General features: G+C 41.2%; 1 protein-coding gene across 2 annotated transcripts in view; it reads left to right on the top strand.

Annotated features, from left to right (window-relative positions):
- asap1a (ArfGAP with SH3 domain, ankyrin repeat and PH domain 1a) overlaps positions 1–14,482 on the top strand; it is a 175,273-nt gene that overhangs the window by 96,496 nt on the left and 64,295 nt on the right. For both annotated transcript variants that reach the window (XM_055867562.1, XM_055867563.1), the window contains exons 7-9: positions 12,099–12,184; positions 12,729–12,804; positions 13,177–13,263. In XM_055867562.1, the coding sequence (XP_055723537.1) occupies positions 12,099–12,184; positions 12,729–12,804; positions 13,177–13,263 (249 nt within the window). The remainder of the gene's footprint in view (positions 1–12,098; positions 12,185–12,728; positions 12,805–13,176; positions 13,264–14,482) is intronic.

Consider the following 14,482-nt stretch of genomic DNA (forward strand, 5'->3'; position numbering starts at 1 on the left):
TACAACACCCACATAAATTACCCATGTCACACCCTGACCTAACTAAAATAATGAAGAAAACAAAGAATACTAAGGCCAGGGCGTGACAAAGGACTTCACTAACGTACATACAGTTGAGAACTATGCTCATGGAAATGTGAATAATTTGCACAATTCGAAAGAATTGCAATGTACATATTTACGTGTGTATGTCTTTGTTGTCTCTCTGTTGAAATCGCTGGTCCGTCTGGGGAGTAATTTGACAGAAAGTCTCTGGTTTGTTCACCAGAGAGCAAGGTCTTTCGTAGTTGTAGCTCTGTTATAATGATACGTCAGACATACCAATGGTCGTTTGATAGGGACATGTTCTTTAGAATGGATATTTCAGAGAACCGGGTTCTCAGTCAAGTTTACTGGACTAAAGTACTTAAACAGCTACAGACTGAATGTTCCTTTGTAGTCTTCATCTAGTCCTTTAACTTCCCTTTCGTTGTGTGGGAGAGAGAGAGAGAGTTCCTGCAGGTATTTATGACCGTCATCAAACTGTAGTGGGAGAGGGAGGGGGAGGGAAGTACCAGATCCACCAATGATCCTCACCCAAAAGGACAAGTCATGACAATTGTACTATTTTTTACATTGTTGAGTAATAGTGAAGACATCAAAACAATGAAATAACACACATGGAATCATCTATTAACCAAAAAAGTGTTAAACAAATCAAAATATATTTTATATTTGAGGTTCTTCAAAGTAGCCACCCTTTGCCTTGATGACAGCTTTGCTCACTCTTGGCTTTCTCTCAACCAGCTTCACCTGGAATGCTTTTCGAACAGTCTTGAAGGAGTTCCCACATATGCTGAGCACGTGTTGGCTGCTTTTCCTTCACTCTGCTGTCCAACTCATCCCAAACCATCTCAATTGGGTTGAGGTCGGGTGATTGTGGAGGCCAGGTCATCTGATGCAGCACTCCATCATTCTCCTTCTTGTTCAAATAGCCCTTACACAGCCTGGAGGTGTGTTGGGTCATTGTCCTGTTGAAAAACAAATGATAGCCCCCTAAACCAGATGGGATCGTGTATCACTGCAGAATGCTGTGGTTGCCATGCTGGTTAAGTGTACTTTGAATTCTAAATAAATAACAGACAGGGTCACCAGCAAAGCACCCTCACACCAACACACCTCCTCCTCCATGCTTCATGGGGTGGGAACCACACATTCAGAGATCATCCGTTCACCTACTCTGCATCTCACAAAGACACCTCTGAACAGTTGATGTTGAGATGTTTCTGTTACATTAACTCTGTGAAGCATTTCTTTGGGCTGGTAACTGTAATGAACTTATCCTCTGCAGCAGAGGTAACTTTGGGTCTTCCATTCCTGTGGCGGTACTCATGAGAGCCAGTTTCATCAATCATAGTGCTTGATGGTTTTTGCAACTGTTCTGGAAGAAACTTTCAAAGTTCTTGAAATTGTCCAAATTGACTGACCTTCATGACTTAAAGTAATGATGGACTGTCGTTTCTCTTTGCTTATTTGAGGTGTTCTTACCATAATATGGACTTGGTCTTTTACCAAATAGGGTTATCTTCTGTATACCACCCCTACCTTGTCACAACACAACTGATTGGCTCAATGGCATTAAGAAGGAAAGACATTCCACAAATTAACTTTTAACAAGGCTCACCTGTTAATTGAACTGCATTCCAGGTGACTACCTCATAAAGCTGGTTGAGAGAATGCCAAGATTGTGCAAAGCTGTCATCAAGGCAAAGGGTGGATACTTTGAAGAATCTCATATGTTAGCAATTTATGTTATTCTTCAATAACACAAACTCCAAAGGAAATCAGGGGGAGAAAAATATGTTTATTCAGAGAGGACAAATCAAGATGTTATGTTGGGAGTCAGATGTTCAGTCTCCCTGTCCTCAGCTTTCCCCCCCAGAACAAAGGACAGGATGCCACTTATAACCCCCCACCCTAGCCTGGGGTTGACCAATCAGAAGTCCTTGCAGGACAATTTGGCCAATGGCCAAATAACAAGTCTCCCACTCCAGACTCAATGTACAGACCAATGAAAATGTGGCCCAGGTAGAACACGTCGCTCTGAGTTCAGGAGTGACATTCCACAGATTCTAACAGGTGCTGAACTGAAACCCAACTCCTATTTACAATTCGCTATTGACCAGTTGTACTCTAGTTTTTTTAGTCCTCTCAAACTCTGCGTTGTGTTTTTATCTTCCAACTATTATTACACTCCCCCCTAGACCCTTTTTAAGATGTCTTTTTAGAAAACATGAAAAAATAGACTGTTAAAAACATCCGCGGTAAGCATAAACTCATTTACATTAAACACCTTGCATTTCTTTAAAACACAAAGGCCATGTTCTACTTGCCGTTGCCGTAAGAAATTTGATTTCACACAAAGTTATAGAAAAGACAATTTAACAGTTGCGATGACACACCTGAGGGAGGATGGTTCATAACAGCAATGAGGACAGTTACCACGGGCACATTGACCACAATCATGAGGCTTGGTGTGATGATGAAGACCCTTATGATCCCCCACCACATTCTGGTGAACACCACTGACGCCCATCTCCAAGAGGACACGATTGATGAATCTTAGGGGATATCACGTAACCATCAGATTTTAGCAGACAAACATCAGGCAATAGCACACTTGATAACCTGGATGAGGATAAGAAAAATAACCACAACTCCCACTATTGGAAGTATCATGCTCACCAAAAAACTTCCCCATGTACCGAATGTGGAAGACAACCACATGACTACGTCTAAATCATCTGGATTATAATCATGATAATTAGCGCCCTCAGTCCTGATATTTTGGATTAGGTCAGTTATATCCTCAGAATGATCAGGAATGTAAGTACAGCATTCAGCACCAATAACAGCACATGTACCCCCTTGTGCGGACAGAAGATAATCCAGGGCCAAACGATTTTGCATGGCCACAGTCCGAATGGCAACCATCTCAGCTGTAATTAACTCAAGACTCTCAACTGTACAATTCGCTATGACTTCCATAGAGTTAGCCATATTAATAACTTCCTGTGCTATTTTAGAAATACCATAAGAGGAAAACACAATTGCAATGATCAAAATTGCAATCTCTCCGTTTCTGTAATCACACGTTTATGACGGTGTGAAAACGGAGAATTCACAGATTGTCTTGGGTACAACATATCCCAAATAACACGACCCTTAATAACACGACCCTTAATAACACGACCCTTAATAACACGACCCTTAATAACACGACCCTTAATAACACGACCCTTAATAACACGACCCTTAATAACACAACCCTTAATAACACAACCCTTAATAACACAACCCTTAATAACACGACCCTTAATAACGCGACCCTTGCCACAACTCCTCCAGCACCTATCTGCAGAACTAGGTACTCTCGCATGTTGATACTCAGCATTCTTACCCAAATTAGTACCAATAATCGGCTCATACCAATTAACATCTCTCCATATACCCAACATTTCACTCTGGTTAAAAGGAATAATCCTTAATGGAATACCTGCCCTTGATGTGAATGGAGCATACGTACAAACCCAACATCTACTTTGATTGACTACTGTGGCATAGTGTAGAGAGAGAGCTAGAAACATATTGACGCCCGCGTGTCCCTCATCCAGCTGATCCATCTCTGTTAGAAATGGAAACACCAACCACATCCTGTATTAGGAGGAAACTCACAAGGAAAATAATTTCAAACATCTTTCACTTGTCTGCAAGACTATAATATCCAATCATCTTATTGTCAAGGTAATCATTCACAAAGTCCTTTAAAAGTGACGAGCTCTTCCACACTGGTATCAGTCCCACATAGATAACTATTAGACATAACCAGCTCTTCCACACTGATATCAGTCCCACATAGATAACTATTAGACATGACCAGCTCTTCCACACTGGGATCAGTCCCATAGATAACTATTAGACATGACCAGCTCTTCCACACTGGTATCAGTCCCATAGATAACTATTAGACATGACCAGCTCTTCACACTGGTATCAGTCCCATAGATAACTATTAGACATGACCAGCTCTTCCACACTGGTATCAGTCCCATAGATAACTATTAGACATGACCAGCTCTTCCACACTGGTATCAGTCACATAGATAACTATTAGACATGACCAGCTCTTCCACACTGGTATCAGTCCCATAGATAACTATTAGACATGACCAGCTCTTCTACTCTGGTATCAGTCCCATAGATAACTATTAGACATGACCAGCTCTTCCACACTGTTATCAGTCCCATAGATAACTATTAGACATGACCAGCTCTTCAACACTGGTATCAGTCCCATAGATAACTATTAGACATGACCAGCTCTTCCACACTGGTATTAGTCCCATAGATAACTATTAGACATGACCAGCTCTTCTACACTGGTATCAGTCCCATAGATAACTATTAGACATGACCAGCTCTTCCACACTGTTATCAGTCCCATAGATAACTATTAGACATGACCAGCTCTTCAACACTGGTATCAGTCCCATAGATAACTATTAGACATGACCAGCTCTTCCACACTGGTATTAGTCCCATAGATAACTATTAGACATGACCAGCTCTTCATACTGGTATCAGTCCCATAGATAACTATTAGACATGACCAGCTCTTCTACTCTGGTATCAGTCCCATAGATAACTATTAGACATGACCAGCTCTTCCACACTGTTATCAGTCCCATAGATAACTATTAGACATGACCAGCTCTTCAACACTGGTATCAGTCCCATAGATAACTATTAGACATGACCAGCTCTTCCACACTGGTATTAGTCCCATAGATAACTATTAGACATGACCAGCTCTTCATACTGGTATCAGTCCCATAGATAACTATTAGACATGACCAGCTCTTCCACACTGGTATCAGTCCCATAGATAACTATTAGACATGACCAGCTCTTCCACACTGGTATCAGTCTCATAGATAACTATTAGACATGACCAGCTCTTCTACACTGTTATCAGTCCCATAGATAACTATTAGACATGACCAGCTCTTCATACTGGTATCAGTCTCATAGATAACTATTAGACATGACCAGCTCTTCATACTGGTGTCAGTCCCATAGATAACTATTAGACATGACCAGCTCTTCTACACTGGTATCAGTCCCATAGATAACTATTAGACATGACCAGCTCTTCTACACTGGTGTCAGTCCCACATAGATAACTATTAGACATGACCAGCTCTTCTACACTGGTATCAGTCCCATAGATAACTATTAGACATGACCAGCTCTTCTACACTGGTATCAGTCCCATAGATAACTATTAGACATGACCAGCTCTTCACACTGTTATCAGTCCCATAGATAACTATTAGACATGACCAGCTCTTCTACACTGGTATCAGTCCCATAGATAACTATTAGACATGACCAGCTCTTCACACTGGTATCAGTCCCATAGATAACTATTAGACATGACCAGCTCTTCTACACTGGTATCAGTCCCATAGATAACTATTAGACATGACCAGCTCTTCTACACTGGTATCAGTCCCATAGATAACTATTAGACATGACCAGCTCTTCAACACTGGTATCAGTCCCATAGATAACTATTAGACATGACCAACTCTTCTACACTGGTATCAGTCCCATAGATAACTATTAGACATGACCAGCTCTTCATACTGGTATCAGTCCCATAGATAACTATTAGACATGACCAGCTCTTCAACACTGGTATCAGTCACATAGATAACTATTAGACATGACCAGCTCTTCCACACTGGTATCAGTCCCATAGATAACTATTAGACATGACCAGCTCTTCTACTCTGGTATCAGTCCCATAGATAACTATTAGACATGACCAGCTCTTCCACACTGTTATCAGTCCCATAGATAACTATTAGACATGACCAGCTCTTCAACACTGGTATCAGTCCCATAGATAACTATTAGACATGACCAGCTCTTCCACACTGGTATTAGTCCCATAGATAACTATTAGACATGACCAGCTCTTCATACTGGTATCAGTCCCATAGATAACTATTAGACATGACCAGCTCTTCCACACTGGTATCAGTCCCATAGATAACTATTAGACATGACCAGCTCTTCCACACTGGTATCAGTCTCATAGATAACTATTAGACATGACCAGCTCTTCTACACTGTTATCAGTCCCATAGATAACTATTAGACATGACCAGCTCTTCATACTGGTATCAGTCTCATAGATAACTATTAGACATGACCAGCTCTTCATACTGGTGTCAGTCCCATAGATAACTATTAGACATGACCAGCTCTTCTACACTGGTATCAGTCCCATAGATAACTATTAGACATGACCAGCTCTTCTACACTGGTGTCAGTCCCACATAGATAACTATTAGACATGACCAGCTCTTCTACACTGGTATCAGTCCCATAGATAACTATTAGACATGACCAGCTCTTCTACACTGGTATCAGTCCCATAGATAACTATTAGACATGACCAGCTCTTCACACTGTTATCAGTCCCATAGATAACTATTAGACATGACCAGCTCTTCTACACTGGTATCAGTCCCATAGATAACTATTAGACATGACCAGCTCTTCACACTGGTATCAGTCCCATAGATAACTATTAGACATGACCAGCTCTTCTACACTGGTATCAGTCCCATAGATAACTATTAGACATGACCAGCTCTTCTACACTGGTATCAGTCCCATAGATAACTATTAGACATGACCAGCTCTTCTACACTGGTATCAGTCCCATAGATAACTATTAGACATGACCAACTCTTCTACACTGGTATCAGTCCCATAGATAACTATTAGACATGACCAGCTCTTCATACTGGTATCAGTCCCATAGATAACTATTAGACATGACCAGCTCTTCAACACTGGTATCAGTCCCATAGATAACTATTAGACATGACCAGCTCTTCACACTGGTATCAGTCCCATAGATAACTATTAGACATGACCAACTCTTCTACACTGGTATCAGTCCCATAGATAACTATTAGACATGACCAGCTCTTCATACTGGTATCAGTCCCATAGATAACTATTAGACATGACCAGCTCTTCTACACTGGTATCAGTCCCATAGATAACTATTAGACATGACCAGCTCTTCTACACTGGTATCAGTCCCATAGATAACTATTAGACATGACCAGCTCTTCCACATTGGTCAGTCCCATAGATAACTATTAGACATGACCAGCTCTTCTACACTGGTATCAGTCCCATAGATAACTATTAGACATGACAGCTCTTCTACACTGGTGTCAGTCCCACATAGATAACTATTAGACATGACCAGCTCTTCTACACTGGTATCAGTCCCATAGATAACTATTAGACATGACCAGCTCTTCTACACTGGTATCAGTCCCATAGATAACTATTAGACATGACCAGCTCTTCACACTGTTATCAGTCCCATAGATAACTATTAGACATGACCAGCTCTTCATACTGGTATCAGTCCCATAGATAACTATTAGACATGACCAGCTCTTCTACACTGGTATCAGTCCCATAGATAACTATTAGACATGACCAGCTCTTCACACTGGTATCAGTCCCATAGATAACTATTAGACATGACCAACTCTTCTACACTGGTATCAGTCCCATAGATAACTATTAGACATGACCAGCTCTTCTACACTGGTATCAGTCCCATAGATAACTATTAGACATGACCAGCTCTTCTACACTGGTATCAGTCCCATAGATAACTATTAGACATGACCAGCTCTTCAACATTGGTATCAGTCCCATAGATAACTATTAGACATGACCAGCTCTTCTACACTGGTATCAGTCCCATAGATAACTATTAGACATGACCAGCTCTTCACACTGGTATCAGTCCCATAGATAACTATTAGACATGACCAACTCTTCTACACTGGTATCAGTCCCATAGATAACTATTAGACATGACCAGCTCTTCATACTGGTATCAGTCCCATAGATAACTATTAGACATGACCAGCTCTTCACACTGGTATCAGTCCCATAGATAACTATTAGACATGACCAACTCTTCTACACTGGTATCAGTCCCATAGATAACTATTAGACATGACCAGCTCTTCTATACTGGTATCAGTCCCATAGATAACTATTAGACATGACCAGCTCTTCATACTGGTATCAGTCCCATAGATAACTATTAGACATGACCAGCTCTTCTACACTGTTATCAGTCCCATAGATAACTATTAGACATGACCAGCTCTTCTACACTGGTATCAGTCCCATAGATAACTATTAGACATGACCAGCTCTTCATACTGGTATCAGTCCCATAGATAACTATTAGACATGACCAGCTCTTCTACACTGGTATCAGTCCCATAGATAACTATTAGACATGACCAGCTCTTCTACACTGGTATCAGTCCCATAGATAACTATTAGACATGACCAGCTCTTCCACACTGGTATCAATCCCATGGATAACTATTAGACATGACCAGCTCTTCTACACTGGTATCAATCCCATAGATAACTATTAGACATGACCAGCTCTTCTACACTGGTATCAGTCCCATAGATAACTATTAGACATGACCAGCTCTTCTACACTGGTATCAGTCCCATAGATAACTATTAGGCATGACCAGCTCTTCAACACTGGTATCAGTCCCATAGATAACAGTTAGAATACTGAGAACATACAGTTGAAGTCAGAAGTTTACATACACCTGAGCCAAATTAATTTAATCTCAGTTTTTCACAATTCCTGACATTTAATCCTAGTTAAAAGTCCCTGTTTTAGGTGAGTTAGGATCACCACTTTATTTTAAGAATGTGAAATAGTAGTAGAATAGTAGTATAATAGTAGAGAATTATTTATTTCAGTTTTTATTTCTTTCATCATATTCCCAGTGTGTCAGAAGTTTACATACACTCAATTAGCAATTGGTAGCGTTGCCTTTAAATTGTATAACTTGGGTCAAACGTTTCGGGTAGCCTTCCACAAGCTTTGTGGGCCTCCTTGCTCGCACACGAGCCTCGTTGCTCGCACACGCTTTTTCAGTTCTGCCCACACCTTTTCTATAGGATTGAGGTCAGGGCTTTGTGATGGCCACTCTAATACCTTGACTTTGTTGTCCTTAAGCCATTTTGCCACAACTTTGGAAGTATGCTTGGGGTCATTGTCCATTTGGAAGACCCATTTGCGACCAAGCTTTAACTTCCTGACTGATGTCTTGAGATGTTGCTTCAATATATCCACATAATTTTCATTTCTCATGATGTCATCTATTTTGTGAAGTGCACCAGTCCCTCCTACAGCAAAGCAGCCCCACAAACATGATGCTGCCACCCCCGTGCTTCACGGTTTGGATGGGGTTCTTCGGCTTGCAAGTCTCCCCCTTTTTCCTCCAAACATAACGATGGTCATTATGGCCAAACAGTTCTATTTTTGTTTCATCAGACTTGAAACCTGATCTGCCTTGCCCAATTCAGTGTGAGAGGGAACAGAGGGGCCACAGGTGGGGGTCACGTCTTACTTTTTCACCCGTGTCTCCTCTTCTACTTTGAAATGGTTATGAACAGTGTTCACATCCGGAAGAGCTGTTCCACCCTTTTCCAGAGTGGTTTTCTCAACAATGACATGACATTAATGTCAAAAGTTGTATAATATATGTCTCTATGTTTATATATTTATTTAACCCCTTTTGAGGACCCAAATCTCTTCTAGAACACATTGTTTATGTAGGGCCTGGCTACCCATAACTTATGTTCACTCAAAGCTTGTTGAATGCTAACAAGGTTTACATTAACCACACGTGTAAAAATTGCTACTCAACTAGCAATTCACTTCTATGCAACAAGGTTTCACCCCCCAAAAAATCTTCTCAACTAGCAACTCATTCTATACAACAAGAAGGTTTCACAAAAACAGATGCCTCCAACCTTTTCGTCGAGTAAGGCCTCCAACCTTTTCGTCGAGTAAGGTTTACAACCTTTTCGTCGAGTAAGGCCGTCAACCTTTTCGTCCAGTAAGGCCTCCAACCTTTTCGTCGAGTAAGGCCGCCAACCTTTTCGTCGAGTAAGGCCGCCAACCTTTTCGTCGAGTAAGGCCGCCAACCTTTTCGTCGAGTAAGGCCGCCAACCTTTTCGTCGAGTAAGGCCGCCAACCTTTTCGTCGAGTAAGGCCGCCAACCTTTTCGTCGAGTAAGGCCGCCAACCTTTTCGTCGAGTAAGGCCGCCAACCTTTTCGTCGAGTAAGGCCGCCAACCTTTTCGTCGAGTAAGGCCGCCAACCTTTTCGTCGAGTAAGGCCGCCAACCTTTTCGTCGAGTAAGGCCGCCAACCTTTTCGTCGAGTAACAAAGGACTTGGAACACTTATACATCACAGATACACATCACTCATTGCATGCACTATTTTAACCTGAGTTGGTTCTTTTAAAATGACATTGGTCTAGAGTCACCAAGCATTTCTGCCATCAATCAGGAGATTAAGAGTTGACTCCCCAAAGTAAGTTATATACAGCCTTCTCTCTTTCTCTGGATCAACACACAGTTGATAAGTTTTCGTTTTGTTAGAAATGCATGCTATAATTTGGTCCTATTATTTCTAATACAATAGAGCATTTTCAGAAGGTTGAAGAGTGTAGGTGGTAACTGGAAATTACATCTCCATACCACTCTATGGCATAACAAGGCTATTACTTCCGGTAATAAACCGGTCTAGAGCCTGGTCGGCAAAAGAGGTAAATAATCTAGGGGAGATATTCAACTCAAAGGGTCTTCTTAGTTTTCAGTTACTTTGTCTTCGTTTTGATATGCAAGGGCCGTCATTCTTTCTATATCTTAGACTGCTGTCAGCTCTTCTTCCCTATGGTGTTCTATATCTTAGTCTGGGGTCAGCACTTCATCCCTATGGGGTTCTATATCTTAGACTGGGGTCAGCGCTTCATCCCTATGGTGTTCTATATCTTAGACTGGGGTCAGCGCTTCATCCCTATGGGGTTCTATATCTTAGACTGGGGTCAGCACTACTTCCCTATGGGGTTCACCATCTTAGACTGGGGTCAGCACTACTTCCCTATGGGGTTCTATATCTTAGACTGGGGTCAGTGCTTCTTCCCTATGGGGTTCTATCTTAGACTGGGTTCAGCGCTTGATCCCAATGGGGTTCTATATCTTAGACTGGGGTCAGCACTTCATCCCTATGGGGTTCTATATCTTAGACTGGGGTCAGCACTACTTCCTTATGGGGTTCTATATCTTAGACTGCTGTCAGCTCTTCTTCCCTAATAGGGTTCTATATCTTAGACTGGGGTCAGCACTACTTCCCTATCGGGTTCTATATCTTAGACTGGGGTCAGTGCTTCTTCCCTATGGGGTTCTATATCTTAGACTGGGGTCAGCACTACATCCCTATGGGGTTCTATATCTTAGACTGGGGTCAGCGCTTCATCCCTATGGTGTTCTATATCTTAGACTGGGGTCAGCACTACTTCCTTATGGGGTTCTATATCTTAGACTGGGGTCAGTGCTTCTTCCCTATGGGGTTCTATATCTTAGACTGCTGTCAGCGCTTCATCCCTATGGGGTTCTATATCTTAGACTGGGGTCAGCACTACTTCCCTATGGGGTTCACCATCTTAGACTGGGGTCAGCGCTTCTTCCCTATGGGGTTCTATATCTTAGACTGGGGTCAGCACTTCATCCCTATGGGGTTCTATATCTTAGACTGGGGTCAGCACTACTTCCCTATGGGGTTCTATATCTTAGACTGGGGTCAGCACTTCATCCCTATAGGGTTCTATATCTTAGACTGGGGTCAGCACTTCATCCCTATGGGGTTCTATATCTTAGACTGGGGTCAGCACTACTTCCCTATGGGGTTCTATATCTTAGACTGGGTTCAGCGCTTCATCCCATTGGGGTATCTTAGACTGCGGTCAAACATTGGAAAAATAACTTTGGGATTTGTGTGCCATACAATTGAAAAGTTTAGATGACTGGTTTCTGATTGTAAATGTTTTACAATTGTTTTGTTTTGCGTGAGAGGCTTTCATTCCAAATATCTTCCATTTTTCTTCATGTCCCAACAGTACCTCATCAAAGTGAATGAGATCAAAACTAAGAAGGGAGTTGACCTGCTCCAGAACCTCATAAAGTACTACCATGCACAGTGCAAGTAAGTATACTGACACAACTTCCAGCTCATACATAAAGGCCGTGTTAATCTATTAATCAATCGATATCTTTATTGTCCCAATGGGGACATTTGTAGCGCAGTCAGGGATGCAACATTAAAAACAATAACCATACAACAGATGTACACATAAGATAAATAGTATGAGATCAGTTACACTCTTAAAATCATCAAATAGGAGCCGTTTATTTGTGCCCCATGCTGATTATGGGATGTATTGTGAGTGGAAGGGATGAGTGGTTTTTGGGTTACTTAGACACATATTGTTGGTTGAGGGAGTACTATCAGTGTTGTTGTCGGGTTAGCGGTTGCGGTTAAAATATCAACTTCCGTAAGGTTGCTGCATGGCAAAGGCAACACAAGTGTTGGACTAATCAAACGTATGTGAATGGCAAACAAACTTTCCACGTTCGATAACTGGACTTCAGAATGCAAACCATTGTATTGTGAAAGCAAAACGTATTTAAAAAATATATTTGTGTGTATATGCTTATGCTAGAAAACCAGACTACTCTTTCTCCTTCAGCTTTTTTCAGGATGGATTGAAAACCGCAGACAAGTTGAAGCAGTATATTGAGAAGCTTGCAGCTGACCTGTATAACGTAGGTGACATTTACATTTATAAATTATTAGATAAAAGGCTACATTGGTCTCTCTGCTGTATGGCTTTATGTTTTCATCTACAGTACCAGTCAAAAGTTTGGACACCTACTCATTCAAGGGCTTTTCATATTTTGACTATTTTCTACATTGTAGAAAAAATAGTGAAGACATCAAAACTATGAAATAACACATGTGGAATCATGTAGCAACCCAAAAAGTGTTAAACAAATAAAAATAAAGAAAAACCTTTGAAATGAGTAGGTATGTCCAATCTTTTGACTGGTACTGTATATCTATCCAATCATTGTATGCTGTGATTTGATTGTCACTGATGGGGATTTGTAGTGATGTGAATGGTTCTCACTCCACAGATTAAGCAGACCCAGGATGAGGAGAAGAAGCAGTTGACGGCCCTAAGAGACCTCATTAAATCATCTCTGCAGCTGGACCAAAAGGAGGTATCTCTTTTTGTCTAACAAACCATGGGAGTGCAGCAGGGCACCATACTTAGACCAATGTTTATTTGGATTTTGTTATTGGCCCTGCCTATGCCATATTGTTGACTTTTATAGTGTGATTTTGTATCTTTGAGTAATGCTCTAACATTTCTCTAAAATACAGCTGTTGTCTTAAACATAAATGATCTTCTATGACCATTTCTATCTGCTAACATTAAGTTCTCAAGTTCTCAATGAAATGGAAATATATCAGTCAATCCTTTCATTATTTCTCATATTACCTAAGACCATCCATTCCTTCTACCTCCATACTTTCCTTCCTCATCTGACTCAAACGCATAAGAATCATAACCCAAACCCATTTCAACAGTCCATTGTTCTATATTTTTCTGCATAAGAAGTGCAATAACAGTAACGGAGAAAGTCATGTCTCATACCCACTGAGCCGTGTTTTGCATAGCGGCCAGGGAAACACTGTTATGTCCATCAGGAGGTACTGTATATGCTGTATCCAGCAGTTACATAAAACATGTATGAGATCAAGTCTCTCACCTAATGTATCTCCCACTTGGAGCACACTGCAGTTCTACCAAAGTGTACCTGATAATAGACCTCCGGTATGCCACATTTTATTCACCCCACATCGGGTACCAACTCAGTGGCCATGTGGTTAGAGTGTCTGCCCTGAGATTGGAATGTTGGGGGTTTGATCTAAAAATGGGATCCGATTCCTCTCTACTGCTTTGCATTAACACTTGAACTACTAAAGCAGTCATTTGGGCTGCTCATGAATTTAAAAAGTTTTTTATTTTTATTACTCAGCCATTTTTTAAATTTTTCCCCCCTCTATCCTTGGCTTTTTCAAAATTAGTCTATATAACACACTGTCGTTGTTAGAATCTTTATATAACAAACAGACCGCACTCAATGAGCTGTATAAGGACATACGCAAACAAGAAAATCCTCATCCGGGAGCGACGCTCCTAGTGGACGGGGACTTTAATGTAGGAAAACTTAAATCCGTTTTACCTCATTTCTACCAGCATGTATACATCCATACGGAAGTGGTTCGATGACACGGTTTTGCTAGCACAGACTGGAATATGTTCCGGGATTCATCTGATAGCATTGAGGAGTATACCACCTCAGTCACCGGCTTCATCAATAAGTGCATCGACAATGTCTTCCCCACAGTGAACGTACGTACATATCCAAACCA

Source organism: Salvelinus fontinalis, chromosome 17 (assembly GCF_029448725.1).
Source record: "Salvelinus fontinalis isolate EN_2023a chromosome 17, ASM2944872v1, whole genome shotgun sequence".
NCBI classification, from domain to species: Eukaryota; Metazoa; Chordata; class Actinopteri; order Salmoniformes; family Salmonidae; genus Salvelinus; species Salvelinus fontinalis.